The sequence below is a fragment of the Musca autumnalis genome, unplaced genomic scaffold, assembly GCF_047663935.1.
Source record: "Musca autumnalis isolate F117 unplaced genomic scaffold, ASM4766393v1 scaffold_5, whole genome shotgun sequence".
Taxonomy (NCBI): domain Eukaryota; kingdom Metazoa; phylum Arthropoda; class Insecta; order Diptera; family Muscidae; genus Musca; species Musca autumnalis.
This window is the reverse complement of record NW_027412088.1, coordinates 22,566,692-22,585,057: the sequence shown is the minus strand read 5'-3', so window position 1 is coordinate 22,585,057 and position 18,366 is coordinate 22,566,692. Positions and strand designations below refer to the sequence as shown.

General features: G+C 35.9%; 1 protein-coding gene across 1 annotated transcript; it reads left to right on the top strand.

Moving 5' to 3' along the window:
* The first annotated feature begins 488 nt into the window (after positions 1-488).
* Positions 489-16,781, top strand: LOC141406343 (allergen Tha p 1). Its single transcript, XM_073991670.1, has 3 exons — positions 489-851; positions 948-1,266; positions 16,227-16,781. The coding sequence occupies exons 2-3, from the start codon at positions 1,083-1,085 to the stop codon at positions 16,364-16,366; spliced, it is 324 nt and encodes a 107-aa protein (XP_073847771.1). The 5' UTR covers positions 489-851; positions 948-1,082; the 3' UTR covers positions 16,367-16,781.
* The last annotated feature ends 1,585 nt before the right edge of the window (positions 16,782-18,366 follow it).

Sequence of the window (18,366 nt, the reverse complement as noted above, 5' to 3'; positions counted from 1 at the left end):
AAATCTCTGATTTGAATTTAAATGCGGAAACAAGCCAACAGACGGACGACGACACATTTAGGCAATTAAAACCGTGATGTTCTCCAAACACCACTTAAATTTCAAGTCTTATAAATCTAGTGAGGTATTGAGCGGCAAAACGCAATGAAAAAATCCCCCAAACTCAGACATTTAACCCTTAAATAGCAAAAATGGTTTTTACTGGGGAGCTCCAGCGAGCGAGGAAAGTGTTCAGGCTCAATTCTTGTGAAATAAAAATTTTATACGATTTCATAGAACCTGAGATTCCAGCCTCGATTTTCAAATGAGAAATAAACGACTCGTTTTCTTATTTCCGGTTTCAATTACGCCTTGATGGGTATAAATCTTACACCACAACATGACTAAGACTCCATCTGATGTCTGATGACGACACAAAAGTTATGTTGTGCCAAACCAAAAATTGCCAAAAAATCGGTACTCAACCCCACAGCAGCAGCACAGCAAGTGTGTGTATAACAAACCACGAGACAGACGAATCGTCGGACAGACGTACATATACACATGGTTGTTGTTTTTGTTTGTTGTGGAGCTATGTGATGCGCATGCATAGTTTTTCGGGCCACCAGGAAATTACAGCAACAACATCAACATGGCAAATGCCAAAAAATCAGTAGATATTTACGTACGTAGCATAAAGCACGTACAAAGACCCAGCACCATCCAGTCAAGCGAACAGTCAGCAGCAGCAGCCCATTATTATCTTCCTCCAATACACAACTGATTAATATTTTGCTTGGGAATAAAGAAAAAAGAACTAGACGCCACGACGTTCAGCTGCTGTCCGCAGATTAATTAAATATTCCCAAAACGTAATTTTGACAATTAACAAATTTTTACGAACAACCCGACCACCCACAACAAAAACTTAGCTCACAAAAAATTGTTTATTTTTTATGTGATTTTAGCTAGTCTTTCTTTGCATCACAACAATTCCTTCCTTGAATACGTCCAAAGGCAAAGGCATTAGCAGGCGAAGAAGAAGAATCAGGCAGAACCAGCAGTGAAAGTTCAAATACACAAAAAGCAGGTCAAGAAGCATTATGAAACCAATGATGAGACATGTCCTTTTATCCTTTGTCATCTGCTTGATTTGTGCTGCAGCAGTGGTCCATGGCGATGAAAAGAATATTAACAAGCTGCTGAATAATCAGGTGATTGTCAGCCGCCAGATAATGTGTGTTCTTGAAAAAAGTCCCTGCGATCAATTGGGACGTCAACTAAAAGGTAAATGAGCTTTTTCAATTTTTTTTTTGGAAACATTCCACTCGCTGTTGTTGTGTGAATGTGTGTGTTTTATTAAGTATTCAGTTTAAGGTCATTGTTGATGCTGTCTGTCCGTCCAATGACCGCAAAATTATTCCTATTATTTGTGCTATTGTTGTTGCTGTGATGCGTATATTGAAAACCAGAACAAGTTATTTGGAGTTGAAAATGTTTTGGTTACGTATTTGATGAAAGGGGAAACTCCATCTATCCCAGGGAAGTAATGAGAAATCAGAATTAAATAATATTTAGAAATATAATTAAAACGCTCCAAACAAAACAACTCTAATAGACTAACGAACTATTTCTGTCTAATATCCCATCATGGACAAAGGAGTTTTCTCTCATATCAAATGGTGTTGTCCAATCTAATTTAACTCAATTAATTGAAAAAGACACCAACACAAAAATTTATACAAATAGTATTAATTTATTTATATGAACTTATTTTCATTTATTTACATATTTATTATTATAATTATTATATTATTATTAACTTATTTTTTAACATTTGTACACTTTTAATTATTTGTTTTTATTAATTTCTACCTATATTTATTTTTACTATTATATTTTTATTAATTTAATTTAATTTTTATTTAAATAAAAATTATTTGATTATTTTTATACATTTTTATCAAATTATTCATATCTATCTATATATATAAAAGAGCTTAGTGAGTGAGTGAGTGAGTGACTGAATCGCCCAGACGAAACCGCTGAAGCTAGAAAGCTGAAATTTTGACTGTGGGTTGCTGTCGGTGTGTAGGGGTGAGATAAGGCTGGGTTTTTGGAAATTCGACCTAGAAGTATACGAAAAGTACTAAAAGGTACTAAATATTGTACCCTTTGTATTAGGCATGAAAAGTTAGAAAGATGTACCAAAGAGTTTTGGGAAATTCGACCTCTAAGTGTACGAAAAGTACTAAATTTAGTACCAATTGTATATTTTGAACGGGTTTAGCTAGAAACTTGGAATTCAGTATGGAAATGAAGATTGAGAAGTGGTGTTTATAAAAGGAAATGGTTTGTGAAATTCGTACTCATGTGTACGAAAAGTACTAAATGGTACTAAATTTAGTACAATTTGGATTTGGGTGAAAGGATAGAGCTGGAAATCTGAAATTAGGAATTAAGATTACTGACGGAGTATAGGATTGAGGTATAGGGGTAGTTTTGGAAATTCGTACTTATGTGTACGAAAAGTACTAAATTTAGTACAACTTGGATTTGGATGAACGGATAGAGCTAGAAACCTGAAATTTAGAATTAAGATTACTGGCGGAGTATAGGATTACAATATGGGTACTTATGTGTACGACAAGTTCTAAATGGTACTAAATTTTGTACAACTTGGATTTGGATGAACGGATAGAGCTGGAAACTTGAAATTTCGAATTAAGATAACTGTTGAAGTGTACGATTAACATATTTGGTAGTTTTAGTACTTATGTTTACGAAAAATACTAAATGGTACTAAATTTGGTACAATTTGGATTTGGTTGAAGGAATAGAGGTGGAACCCAGCAATTTCGTACTTATTTCGTACAAAATATGGTATCCATGGTATAAGGCAAACGTACTTATGTGTACGAGAAGTAATAAATGGTACTGAATTTGGTACAATTTGGATTTGGGTGATCGGATAGAGCTGAAAACCTGAAATTTGGAATTTATATTACAGTCGAAGTGAAATATGGGGTAGTTTTGGAAATTAATACTTATGTGTACGAAAAGTACTTAATGGTACTAAATTTGGTAAAATTTGGATTTGGATAGACCTGGAAAACTGAAACTTGGAATTAAGATTACTGATGGAGTGAAGGACTGAGGTAGTCTTGGAAATCCGTAGTTTATGGGTACGAAAAGTACTAAACGGTACTAAATTTGGTACAAATTGGATTTGGGTGAACGGATAGAGCTGGAATTCTGAAATTTTTAATTTATTTACTTATGGAGTGTAGGATTGACTTAATTTTGGAAATTCGTACTTATGTGTACGAAAAGTTGTAAATGGTACTAAATTTGGTACAATTTGGATTTAGGTGAACGCATAGACCTGGAATCCTGAAATTTGGAATTAAGATTACTTTTAGAAATTCGTACTTATGGGTACTGAAAGTACTAAATGGTACTAAATTTGGTAAAATTTGGATTTGGATAGACCTGGAAACCTGAAATTTGGAATTATGATTACTGATGGAGTGAAGGACTGAGGTAGTTTTGGAAGTTCGTACTTATGGGTACGGAAAGTACTAAGTTGTACTAAGTTTGGTACATTTTGGATTTGGGTGAACAGATAGAGCTGGAATTGTGAAATTTATAATTAAGATTACTTATGGGGTGTAGGATTGAGGTAGTTTTGGAAATTCGTACTTATGGGTACGGAATGTACTAAATGATACTAGATTTGGTGGACGGATAGAGGTGGAATCCTGAAATTCGCAATTACTGTTGGAGATAGTTATTGAAATTCGTACTTTTATACGTAAAGTATTAATGGTATTATGAATAGAGGTGGAATTCGGAAATTTGGTATTATAGCCGCTGTTGGTGTGTAGGGTTGGGATATGGATGTGGATATACGTACAAAAAGTGTACGAAAATTACTAAATGGCACAGAATTTGGTCCATATTGTTATCGTGTAAAGGGGTAGAGCGGAAATTGTGAAATTCGGTATTAGTATGACAGTTGACGTTTAGAGTGGAGATAGAGAGGAAGTTTTGGAAATTCGTACTAATGTATACGAAAAATACTAAATCGCGGTTGGGATATAGTTTTGGATAAAACGAAGTAATTTTTGAAACTTATACATACTAAAGGTACTAAATTTGGTACCAGTTTGGTGTTGCATGATGGGATATAGGTGGAATTTCGTATTGTTGTATGAGGGATTGTGTTGGTGTTTAGATACGGATTTTTTGAAATGCATACAAATTCTAAAATTAGGCTGAAGGCTGGATGATTTATTGAGAAATGTGAAATGTACCAAATGCTATTGACGTTGCGTGTAGCAATGAAGATGGAATTATATCATGAGTGCGTGAAAAGTACAAAATTGCAATAAATTTGGTATAGAACTGAATAGAAGTGAAATTCTCATATATTATTGATTTGTCAGGTTCATTGTTAGAGGTGGTCGCACAATAAGTGTACTAGAAGTATTAAATAATACTAAATATTGAAGCACTGGTATTGGGTGAATCGGTAAATGAAATTTATTATGAGGATAACTGTTGAGATTGGATCAGAATGTTTATTTAAATTTAAATAAAACATGGACTAGAATTCCAAATGTAGGGCGCTGTTGAAGTGTAGAGGTCTTTTTTTTTGAAATTCGAACAAAACGTATCAATTCAAATAGGTATTAGTACATCAAAATTTTCAGTGTTTTCCATATTAAATATCGTTTATTTGTATATTATTCCTTTTCCGCCTACGAAGTAGCGGGCATTTTGTTAGTTTTATATAAAAATAAACGTTGCATGTTTATGAATTTATAAGTATTTAGTTAATTTTATTTATAAATTTATTTTTATTTATCTTTTTAAATATTTTTATTAATTTCATTTTATTTATTCTTTTAGTTTTACTAATTTATATATTTTTGTTAATTTATTTATTTTTATTTATTAAGCTTTATTTATTTTTTATATAATAATTTTAATCAATAATTTTATTTTTTTAATTAATTACTTATTTAATTAATTTACTTATTTATTTATTTATTATTTTTATTAATTTATGTTTATTATTTGAGATAATTTATTTCTGTTAATCTGTTTTCATTTATTACTTTTTTATTTAATTATTTTTATTATTTTTTAATTGTTTTTCATGTGTTTTGTGTAATTTGTTTATTTATTTTTTTTTATTTAAATTTATTTCTTTTAATTGAATTTTAATCGATCTAGCATGACCTAAGAAGCTCACGGTGTGTCTTAACCATGTTTAAATGGAAGGTGCTTACACCTGGGAAGTTTTTGCAGATTTTGAAACTACAATGCTCATAGATGAGAAATATCAAGAAACAAAAAAATCGCCGGAGGGATTTTCAAATAAATCGCGATTTAAGTTCACATTTTTAGGGGTTCTTTAGGTTTTCACGATTTTGCTTGGAAACCGCGTGTCCTATGTAATTGGGCCTAAAGAATGTTGTAGCTGTGAAAATTCTCCACAAGATTGACCTTTATGATATTTTCGTAGGTTTTACCGTTTTTGAGATATAGAAGTTCAAATTGAGACAATGCACTGACTGTATCGCCTCCTTATAAAACAATATCATGATCAATGCGCCTTAACTAACTTTTGATGAAAACCGCTTACACATGGGAAGATTTCGCGGATTCTGAAACAGCAATGTTCATAGATAAGGTAAAACCTACGAAAATATGATAAAGGTCAATCTTGTGCATAATTTTTACAGCTACAACGCTATCTTTAGGCCCATTTACATAGGACTCGCGATTTCCAAGAAAAATCGTGAAACCCTAAAGAACCCCTAATAATGCGAACTTAAATCGCGATTTATTTGAAAATCCCTCCGGCGAATTTTTTTTTTGTTTCTTGATATTTCTCATCTATGAGCATTCTAGTTTCAGAATCTGCAAAAACTTCCCAGGTGTAAGGCCCTTTCATTAAAAATTAGTTAAGGCGCACCGTGAGCTTGTATTTAAGTTTATTAATTTTTATTCATATTTATTTATTTTAAATTATTTGTATTTATTTATATTTTTTGTTTTTTATTTTTGAAATTTTAATTTTCATTCACTTATTTTTATACCCTCAGCATTTATGCTAACGAGGGTATATAATGGTTTTAGACCCCAAGTATGTTTGGACGAAATGTGTTTCAGACAATTTGGAGTCGATTTAGCAATGTCCGTCCGTCTGTCTGGCTGGTGCGCACTATAACTCTCGAACGGATGAACCGATTTGGTCCTAAATGGCTTTCGTAATATTTTGTCCAAACTTAGTTTAAGTCCACTCCTTCCGGTACCTCCACAAATGTTCGGAGAATTTGTGCGCATTATAGCTCTTGAAGGGAGTAACCGATTAGGTCCATACATTGCACATCGTGAAATTTCTAGAAGAGGTCTTAGTGTGGACTCAATCAGTCCACTCCTTCGGGTACCTCCCACACAAAATTTCGGAAAAGTTCAGTTTAGGACCCGTTTTCGAATCTCTTTTGTTGTAGCAACTTGTATTCACTGCCCCGCTTACGACGGAACATGTCTCATTAGGGGCAAGTCCATACTTCCTGAGAAAATAGCCTGAAAGATGCAAAAAAAATCCCCTGAGACACCGTGTGTAGTAGTTGGACCGCAAGGCAACTCTCGAACGGATCAACCGAGTTGGTCCAAAAATTGGCCTTCGTAATATTTTGTCCAAACTTAGTTTAAGTTCGAAGATAAGCCATATCGGTCCACTCCTTCAGGTACCTCCCCCACAAAAGTTCAAAAATGTTCGGAAAAATTGTGCGCACGATAACCCTTGAAGGGAGTAGCCGATTTGGTCCGTACTTTACTCATCCTAATATATCTATCAGATATAGATCAGGTTCGAATATGGACTATATTTGTCCACTCCATCCGGTACCTCCCACACAAAATTTCGGATAAGTCCACTTTAAGACCTGCTATCGAATCACTTTGATATTTGTTGAAGCAACTTGAATTCGCTGCCTTTTTGAGAAAACATCCCGAAGGGTGTAAAACCCCCCTAGGCATCCCACGGTCTATGTTGCTCTATGTCGGAGGTCCTTTAAGTACCTCCTTCGCAAAACTTTTGAACTTTAATCCGAATCAACATTTTTGTCGGTTCGCCCAAAATTTTGAAACCCCGTTAAATATATACCTTTTTGGAAAAAAGTGTTTCAATTCAAACTGGCTGAGGGTATATCTCTGTCGGCAAATCCTTTTTTACTTGTTTATATTTAATTTAACTACTTTTATTAATTTATATTTATTTGATTATTTTTTTATTGTTTATCATTATGTTTTAATATCCATCTTTTTGAAATTTCATGTATCGTTGTCGGCATTTGAACATAGAAGCTTTTGTTTTATCACTACATTTATAAAGGACGACATTAACTCTAACTTCTCATTGGCAATCAACATACAAAATAACTATCAAAAGGAGTGATGGCAATGGACCAACTTCTGTACATCGTAATATTTCTTTCAAACATACATCAATTTCGAACTGTATATATCGGTCTACTGCTAAGGGTACCTCCTCCTACAAAAGTTAATTTAAGCTTATGCGCTGTTCGAGAATCTTTTGAAAATTTCTATCAAATGCAGTTCTTGTGATTCTATTTTCAACAATATAATAGTTTTCGTAGGCAGGTCCATACTTCCTGAAATAATGGCTTGAGAGCTCCTAGGAGTGTCCCCCTTCCTTCCATGAAATCTTAATAGCCGTTAGTCTATGTGACAACAATGGGATAATACTTCCCGAAATTTGGGCCAGAAATGTCTCAATAGTCGTTTAAGCCATTTGTCTATGCTGACTTATAAAAATACAAATAAATAACTTAGTGTCTGCAGCCATAATAAACATTTATGTGAACTTTGAAGTATCCTATGTCAATGCAAATAAATTTCAAAAAATACAAAACACTGATAAACGATTTAACCTACTAGATCTGAAAAAAATCTATAACAAGTTTCTTGATTTAATTTCCTTTGATTAAAATCAACGTTTAATGCCGACTTTTATAGCAAAGTGGTTAGTTAATATGAAAAACAAATCAGAACATGACAATACAGTGAAGCCTCTGTAAATAGAATTTACACATTTAAAAAAAGGTCAAGAAATCATTAAAAGGATTAGAGTTCATTTCATGATATCTTTCCTTATTCGTAGCAAAAAATTCAATATTTCATATTTTTTGGAATAATTCATATTTTTTGGACTATAAACTTTTCTCCAAGTGGTTAACTGTATTTATTTGAATTAATTCAAATGTCTTTATATGAAAACTAGATTCAAAAACAAAACCACAACTGATTATCATATTTGTTATAATTTTTATTATTTTCTCTTAATTTATGATTGCAATTTGTTGCTACTGTCCAATATCTTTTTTGGTTTTAATTTGAATACCAAATAAAACAAATTATATATTTTTAGACGGCAATCGCTTTATCGTTTTGTTCAAATTTGTACAACTTATTACCAATTTATGTGGTAGCTTCTGGAAACAAATATCGGATAAATGATTGACATTGAAAAATACATATGTATGTATGTACGTAATACTTTCGTTTCCTTTGTCATCAATAATAATTTTTTTACTAGCATTCTGGACTTAATAGACTGGTTTAATGATGGACCTTTAAAATCGCAGTAATGAGTCATCGCCGTGATTCTTACGACTGTGAACTTTAGTACCTCTACAATTTGAACTTTCGTATTTCAACGGCAATTTCCCAAAGCCAACAGCAACAATCATGGCATGACGTCAATATTTTTATTCCATGATTGACAAGAGCAACACAGCGTCACGTTATAGGAATACGTCATGCGTTCATAAATTATTGTTTTTTTTTTTTTTTTTGTTTTGTGCGAAACATTTAATGTCTTGAAATAAAACGAGAAGTAATAAAATCTCTACAGTCGGCATTGGTGGACACAGTATATACCCTATTCGTCATTATTTTGTACATGCCAAAGTGAAGGAACAAAGATTGTGTGTACTAAAATTGGGCCTTTTTGCGGGGTAGGAGGTACAAATGTTTCTACATACTCGAGAGCCGTCGCCAACGTCTGGCCAACCGACTAGGATTTTTTAGTTTTTTTAGGGTATTTTACTCTTTCCCGTGGAAATTTCGTCCACCCGGAACCGGTTTTATCATTACTTCGTGCTGGTTTCCTAGTGGTTGCGTCACCACTGTCTATTTAAAATGCCTGCGTCTAGGCCTCAGCCTGCCTTTCTCTTCTGTTCTGCAGCATCGATGTCTGGTGTTGCTTATTGGATCGAAGAATTTCTTCGCAAAACTTTCTTACAGTCTGCCTCATGATTATACATATTTATAGGTCCACCCTTATTTGCACTCAAGTTCTAACGGCTTCTCACTCATTTTTTACACTTGAAAAGTGTTTGCTTGGCGTCGTCGTATATGCGGTACCGCGTACTTCATTTACCTATGTTATATAAGTACTTCATAAAATACCCACGTCCTGTGAATATCTGTGAAAAATTAGTAGTTGTTGTTGTAACAGTATTATGATATGTTCGTGTTTCTGCTTAATCTCCAGATCCAAAAATATGGCTGATTCGTTGGGTTGTAGCTACAAAAATACTGGAATTAGTTAAGTGGTTGACAGGTCAATAGGGTTCAATAGGTGCAGTGTTTCGTATTTTGCGCGGTGTTATCGATCGCTTGCCCTATAGGAATTTAGACGATTGCGCCATCCCGAGCGTAGTTGAGTCAAAACTACTCTGCTTTGTCATGACAGCTGCTTTGTCCTCAGCTGCGATAGATGGGGGATGTTCTCCGAGGAAAGTATTCACAGCATAACTGTTTATGGTATCTGCGACTGCATCTGTGTGAATCCTACTTAAACCTACTTGATGAGCTTGTTGATCTAGCGCCTGGGTGATTGGGATAGCTCTGACGGTAACACCGGAGCAACAACTGCTTGTTGCTTTAATGGAATAATCTATGTCTCCTCATGTATATGGTCCACTGAAGACACGAGGAGAAAACCTGTTGTAGTACTCAGGGCGGCATTCTCAAGGTTTGAATATTTTTCCATCGCATTGCATTTATATTTTAGGACCACACAGGCGCCGCATAGCTTGCCACAGACCGACCTCGCGTTATATGTAGTCAACAAGGTTTCTTTGTCTGCACCCCAAGTGCTACCGGCTACGGGCTTGAGGACCTTGTTCCTACATCTCAGCTTGTCGCAAATAGCTTCGGCAGGTGCAGACGATGTGAACAGGCCGTAGATTGTGACCCCTAGAACCTTGTGGTAGTTGCTGGTCGGAATTCTGCTGCCATCGATCATGACATTTAACTCTGTTCTCACCTCTGCGATTCATGTGGTGAACAGAGTATTCGTAGATTTTGTGGCGGATATTTACATTTTCTTCACGGAGTTCGGCTTTTCACAAATGACATGAGGGATGGTACCTGCCGAAAAGATCGTAAATCATCCGCAACCGTTACGATCTCAATGCCGTCTGGAGGGGCGGAATACAGTAGAGGTTTAACAGTTCCGGAGATATCACCCCACTTTGGAGAACTCACTGTTTTACTCTAGGGGGTTTGGATTTCTTGTTCCTGAATTCTGGCGCCAAACATATAATTGATTATCCAAGGTTTTAAACTTGGCCGAAGTGTAGTCTGCTCGATCAAAGGCTTTTAATAAGTCCAGCACCACCATCACCGTGTGATAGGTTTGCTCCGATTTCCTCGACATTTTTTGTGCGGAGATGGAGTGCAGCCCTGCTGTCGTGCTGTGCTGCTTACGGAATTCTCGCTATTTCTGACGCTGAGGATGACTAAAGATTCAAGGATCTTTGCTACGGGTGATAAAAGCGAAATCGGTCTGTACGATTCACCTTTCCTGGCATCCTGGCTTCAGTAGCGGGACCACCATACCAATTTTTTCAGGCTTCACGAACGTTGTGGGAGGCAAGCGGCAAGTTGAAAACTTTAGTGAGATATTCGACTCCTGGCTTATCCAGCTGTTTCAGTATTACTATGGAGTTTCCATCAGGCGTTGGGCTTTGCATAATTTAGCATTGCTGTTGGCATTCATAACATCATCCATTGTAAATTGTGGTGGTTCATCCTCGGCAAGAAGAGATCTAATGCGAGGTTGTACTCTTCTCTTCGCCCTGTCAGTTCAGGGGTGCTCGACAAACTGTCGATTAAAATAATGTGCACACCTCTTCGGACCAGTCAGCATAATGTCGACAAACGTGATTGAGATCCTATTTTGCATCGAAAGTGGCCCGCTCCAATGTTACAACTCTTCAGATGATTTAACCATATATTCCGCTTATGCTCACCGACCAACCTGTTAATTTCCAGTCTTAGCTCCCTGACTCTGGGGTCACTGGGGCTAGCACGACGAAGCTCATCATGCTCATTTGCTAATCCCGTTGCTTCTGCTGGACAGTTTGGTCTCTCTTCGGGTATTCGACCAGCATGTATATGGCGAACGTCTGCTGCGGCGATGATGTCTCGGAATGTCTTTTATGCTACCCAAACATCAGAAGTGTTGGGCAGATATCTGAAGCGGTGATTACTGAAACTCGGCCAATTAGCTTTCCCATAATTTTCGGGCGGTTTTGTGATGGAGACAATTATTGGTAGATGGCCTGATCCAAGAGAAATGACGGGTTGCCATCTGACGTCAGTTGTCAGACCACGTGACACCATGTTGTTGTTGTAGCAGCGTACAAACATACGTAGAAGCATTTGATGCTGGGTTGGCAGCCGCTGGAAAAAAAAAAACTATGATTTCGGCTCAATCAGGTGGGAAGGGAACTGCTGCCTGCTGCTGTTCCAGTCTTAGCTCCCTGACTCTGGGGTCACTGGGGCTAGCACGACGAAGCTCATCATGCTCATTTGCTAATCCCGTTGCTTCTGCTGGACAGTTTGGTCTCTCTTCGGGTATTCGACCAGCATGTATATGGCGAACGTCTGCTGCGGCGATGATGTCTCGGAATGTCTTTTATGCTACCCAAACATCAGAAGTGTTGGGCAGATATCTGAAGCGGTGATTACTGAAACTCGGCCAATTAGCTTTCCCATAATTTTCGGGCGGTTTTGTGATGGAGACAATTATTGGTAGATGGCCTGATCCAAGAGAAATGACGGGTTGCCATCTGACGTCAGTTGTCAGACCACGTGACACCATGTTGTTGTTGTAGCAGCGTACAAACATACGTAGAAGCATTTGATGCTGGGTTGGCAGCCGCTGGAAAAAAAAAACTATGATTTCGGCTCAATCAGGTGGGAAGGGAACTGCTGCCTGCTGCTGTTCAGGAACGAACACAGGAATTTATTTCGGGCGTGGGGCCCACTAGAACAAATATGAAGCTTTTGATGAAGAATGTTGTATGAAAAATGCCCTTGCGTACGTCCCTGATGGTGTTTATGTCTGGCGACTAGGCATACGAAAGTGAAATTCTATAATCGGTTTTTCGATCATTCGGTTTTTGTGAAAAAGTTAAAACTCGAGTTTCGGTTAGTTGATTATTTGAGAGTGTTTAAAAAGTAGACTTTCGATTAATCGTTAACCGCCGAAAACCGATTATAATCGACCATTTTCGTTGATGCGATCCGTGATGGTTATACGTCCAATAGTCAACTACGACTAATAGTCCACCACGATTAATAGTCGACTACGATTAATAATAGATTACGACTAAAGCTGGGTACACATTGTCAGTTTTGAATGCCGATATTTCGCAATTATCGATAACTGTCAAACCGTCCAGCAACCACAAAACATTTTGTGGTTGCATGATGAATGACAAAAATGAACGGCCACACTAGCAAGCAACAACAAAGCTGTCATTCAAAACTGACAATGTGTACCCAGCTTAATGGTTGACTACGAATGATAAGGTCTGTTCGATAACAAACTTGTTCAGTAAAAGAGAAATGAAAAATAGTTGCAAGTACTTGCAAGAACTTGCAAACACTTTTTAGACTACGACTAATGGTTGACTACGAATGATAAGGTCTGTTCCATAACAAACTTTTTCAGTAAAGCGCTCGGCACATACGATGCGTTGAGCGTCGCGGTACAACAACCACATGACGCATTAAAGTTAAACATAATTTAACTGTTTTGGGACAACGCTTGTCCCAACGTGTCACTAAACGGACCGTATGTGCCGAGCGCTTATAAGAGAAATGAAAAATAGTTGCAAGTACTTGCAAGAACTTGCAAACACTTTTTACTTGCGAAGTTATCGAACAGGCCTATAGTTTACACTTCTTCCGAAAGTCGATTAAGAATAATCGATTATCCGGTTTTTGCACACTCAATAGTCGACAACGACTTTTAGAAAATGTACGGCTAATAACCGATTAATCGATTTTACATATCACTACTGGCGACCTGTGACACTCTCCGCTAATTCTGGTAGGAGCATCCTAATTGACCGTACAAAATGTAGAGCTATGTGATGTACACATCTCCGTTTTATGGATAGCATGGTGGAATAATAAGGTGTAACGCCAAAAACAGCTGATCTTCATACCAGTTGTCAAAATGCGTTATTGTGAATATAATCACATACAAAACAAACAAGCAATTCACAGTAATGCATTATTGTGAGCAAATTTGACGTTTGACATGATTTGATGTAACACCTTCTTATTCCACCATGGTGGGTAGCTAATCTGATGCTAGGTTTACATTTACGAAATCCACTCGATTTCAACTGTCAATTTCATTGCTCAAAAGTCAAATGAAATCACATCTGAAATCCATTGGATTTCATTTGACGTTTAACCAATGGAATTGACAGTTGAAATCGAGTGGATTTTGTAAATGTAAACCATGGCACAATAATACAGGTAGCCGCATCAGCCCAGCTGATGTACTGCGAGCTGTCAAAAAAGTTGTTGTAATTGAAAAAAACAAAATTAAAAAAACAAAAATTTAAAAGAAAAATTGTGAATTTTTGATAGATTTTTGTAATATTCCGTTTATTAATAACAAAATTTTGTTGTGAATCGCTTTAACGCTTAAACCAAGGATGAGACCACCTATTTGTTCTAATCATTACTTGTCATAACTTGTGTTCTGCTTACTCAGTATCTCTGCGGCTTATTACCGCGACTTATTACCGCGTAGTCCACATGAAACGTATCTTCAGTATGTCACCTTAACTTAATTTGCATAGATCTGGGCCATAAATAAAGGCTTGTTCTGCTTCCAATGTGATATCAATAATCATCTGTCCTTCTGTTGTGTTGTAAATCCGTTCTCTGTTGGTGAGAAAATCAGCTAGGTATTAGGGTACTTTAATTTTCGATTCCAGTGCTTTTATAACGTCTCTCCATCTTAGGTTGTGGCTAGTAATATCTGTGATCTGCTATGGTGATTTTTCTATTGTGCAGCTTCAAAAGCCTGTGTGACCTGTCTAAGGGTACCAAACGTGGATCTACCAGGTCTAAACCCATGTTGTCTGCTTTATAAGCCTCCTCATTCATCAATAGCCTTTTCCAGTCTCGAATTTAAGAGCCTTTCAAGTAAGTTCCCCGCAGTATCGAACACACAGAGTGGTCTATTATGGGTACTTTACACGATATGTATTTTACATATGGGTTGTCACTTTGCGTATACTTTTTATATATAAAAGTGACAACCCCTATGTAAAATACATATCGTGTAAAGTACCCATTATCGGATGGGGAGTTTGGATCGCTTTTGCTTTGCTTATGAGTACTAGTTGCTGAGTTTTCAAATGTCGAGGAATTTCCGTAGCGTTAAGCATGCGTTGTGTGCGTCATAGAGTGGTTTTGGGCATTTGGAAGTTATTTGCTTCATCATTACTGTTGGTATGCTGTCTGGGGCTGGTTTATTTCTGACTTTAGTTTTATTGCAGCTGTATGTCGATGGTCAGACTAGCACGATTTCAACATGGCGACGTCAAGTTTATAGGCGAGGGGTATGAAGTAGTGAAACCCATGTACATGGTTTTCTGTGTTTGTTGTGTTGCCTCTTCCTTTTATTCGCTGCAAGATTTTTTCTTCCATTTTCTTTCATTTTTATTTTCTCAAGGAAACGTTAACAACAAAACAAGCATAAAAATATTTAATAATAACATTTAACTAATGAATTAGTGAAAATTTAACTATTAATATTAATTTAATTATTAATGTTAATTATTTTGTGTTGTTTTTTAGTTTATTTATGTTTGTTTTGATTTATTGGTATGAGAAACACAACAAACGCGAATGGTAAAATAAAGAGGACACGCAAAAATCTTAAAATTCACGTTAACGTGTGTGGACACTAACGAAACTTGAAAAGAAACTTTAACGAAATTGGTTTCAAGAAACCTTGCTAGTCTGACCATCGACTATCAAGTTCTTCCTTTTGTGAAGAGTGGAATATTTGTGTTTTCTATGGACATTGCCCCCTCGTCGCCTGGCTTTCTTGCTCTGCTTCATTTCTGATATAATAAAAATTGTCAGGGTGGGATCTAAACAATAAACACTAAGGGGTACTTTACACGGTATGTTTTTTACATATGAGTTGTCACTTTGCATATACATTTTGTATGGCAGAAGTGACAACTCATATGTAAAAAACATACCGTGTAAAGTACCCCTAACAGGTTTTATAAAACATGCGTCTAGAGAACGACGCGTGTCACGATCGTGACACTAAGCACTTGAACAGTTAACACACACGTTAGTTGTCAATGATGTTTCGTGTTACGATCGTGTCACGTACCCATCTCTACATGCTCAACTTATTTCTGTCAAATAAATGACATATTTGCCTTAAATAATTGTTTTAAGTGAAGTGTAAAGCGTACTTAAGTTGCAAAAAGTTGCTTGAAGTATCCAGTGTAGGGTGCAGGGTATTGTGCCAATAGAATATCGTAATTGTTTTCGTTATAATTCACTACATACACCAGTTGTTAATGTCTTATAAAATTATACACATCGTTATACGCAAAACAGATAAACAAATTAACCCTGACCCTCCCGCTTCCAAATCTCACTCATCAAAACTGAGTTTATTTCCATAACAATTAAAGCAAAGTCTATAAAAAAATAAAAGGTACCAACATTTATATTGCCGTAATACAAATATACATATGTAAATATGTATGTAATTAAAGAGATTTCATCAAAAGTTAAATTTAATAACAATTTATTATTTCTATTTCTTCTTTGTTTTTTTCTTTCTACCATTTCAGCCGCTCTACCCGAGGTAATTGTACGCAATTGTCGCAACTGTTCACCGCAACAGGCCCAAAATGCACAAAAACTCACGACATTTTTACAAACCAAATATCCTGATGTCTGGGCCATGTTATTGAGAAAATATAAGACATAAATGGCCTAAACAGTCAGGCCAGCCATTCAGGCAGCAACAGAACGGTGGAGCACTACTAACTAAATAAGACGTATAACTTCAAAACACCTACGACATACATTAATGTAAAATAGAAAACCAAAATGTCCGAAATATGCCATTTAATCAATCTACGTTTTTCGATTACAAAAAATTACACTTCCCTCCCTACAACACCTCCCAGAAGAAGTAGTTTTAGTGTCGATTCGAAAATATGACAAGTTGTAAGCAAACGTAAAACAATGTGCGTCTCGTTCCCACTGTTATTGCGGAATAGATGAAGATAATCACAAAATGATCTCAAAAGCAAAAAATGAAATGTTTCTTGCAAAAACAAATAAAAATGTTCTTGTGCTTGTAAACTATTTTAATAAAATACAATAAATCCTAAATATAATTTTCTTGGTTTTAATTGTTCGTTTGGTATGGCATGTTAAAGGTAAAGAGGTATAGTGAGTAACAAAACTCCTCCAGAAACGTTTTAAGGGAAATTTCGGGACCAAGGGAATATAAAACGTAAACAAGCAATTCACAGTAATGCCTTATTGTTAACAAATTTTGACGTTTAGACCATTGCACAATAATACAGGTACAGTGGCAAAAACAGCTGGTTATCACACTAGTTGTCAAAATGCATTATTGTGAATAAATACACATACAAATGTAAACAAGCAATTCACAATAATACACTATTGTGACAAAATTTGACGTTTGGTATGATTTGATGTAACACCTTCTTATTCCACAATGGTTTAGACAGATTTTGAGCAAGTTATGTAACACCTTCTCATTCCGCCATGCATTGGGTGCATAGGTCTTTTTGCCGGGTTACATACATACCAAGGTAAATTTATAGAAGGTATATGCATGAATTACACCAACTAACAAATTTACAAAAACAACATGGTTGTTATTGAAAATTAATTGTCAAAAAAAAATATTGAATAATAGGGTCGTTCCAAAAATTTTCTCAGGAAAAACATACATAAATACATTTTGAAAATCCTGCAAAATAGAACAAATTTGAATTACAATGTAAATATAAAGCATTCAGAACTGTCGTAGGTAATTTTTATTACACGTTTAGGAAGAGAAACAGTATTTTACGGTAACGATGTTTCAAATTTCTTGAGTAGACCCTATTACATATTGAAAATTCAATTTACAAAAAAAGTAAGAATACAGCTGATTGTCACTTCTACCTTCTATAAGTCCCAATTTACATTGGGCGAGTTTACTTGCGGCAATTGTCAGTTTGTAGGTGAGAGAGGGGGCTGAGAGGCAAAGGGTTACCATATGCCTCACCTCTCTCTCCATCAAACTGACAATTGCCGCAAGTAAACTCGCCTAATGTAAATTGGGACTAAATATGCCTTGCATACATATCATGGTACAATAATACAGGTAGCATTATCATGCCAGCTGATGGTAACATAATGTGTCAACTGCATTGAATTGATGTCAAATTTTGACAGCTTATGTTACCAACAATTGCCGATGCGGCTACCTGTGTATTTGTACCATGATACATATGTATCATGGCACAATTACCCAGGTAGTGGCATCGTAAAATTTTGAATATGTTATGTCAAAACTTTCTTTTTGTTGTTGGGGAAATTATAACAAAAATAATCTTTTTATAAAGGGATTTGACTTTTCATATTCGATCAGCTGGTGTGATACCACTACCTGGTAGTTCTGCCATGATATGTATATATAAGCCATGGCACAATAATACAGGTACAACGGCAAAAAACATATGATTATCACACTGCAAACAACTGCATTATTGTGAATAAAATTACATACAAAATGTAAACAAGCAATTCACAGTAATGTGTTATTGAGAACAAATTTTGACTTTTGGTGTGGTAAACGGACCTATTATTTGGTCTGTTCCTTTACTTTGAAAATGGTAAAAGTGGCAAAATTAGCAAAAGTTGTGAACTGCTCCCATAACAATTGTATGCTAACATCAAGTA

Bases quoted from the DNA above. Each gene is read 5' to 3' on its own strand.
- LOC141406343 (XM_073991670.1), top strand. From the start codon at position 1,083: ATGAAACCAATGATGAGACATGTCCTTTTATCCTTTGTCATCTGCTTG. The intron at 1,267-16,226 runs GTAAATGAGCTT...CTACCATTTCAG, and splicing joins ATTGGGACGTCAACTAAAAG to CCGCTCTACCCGAGGTAATT.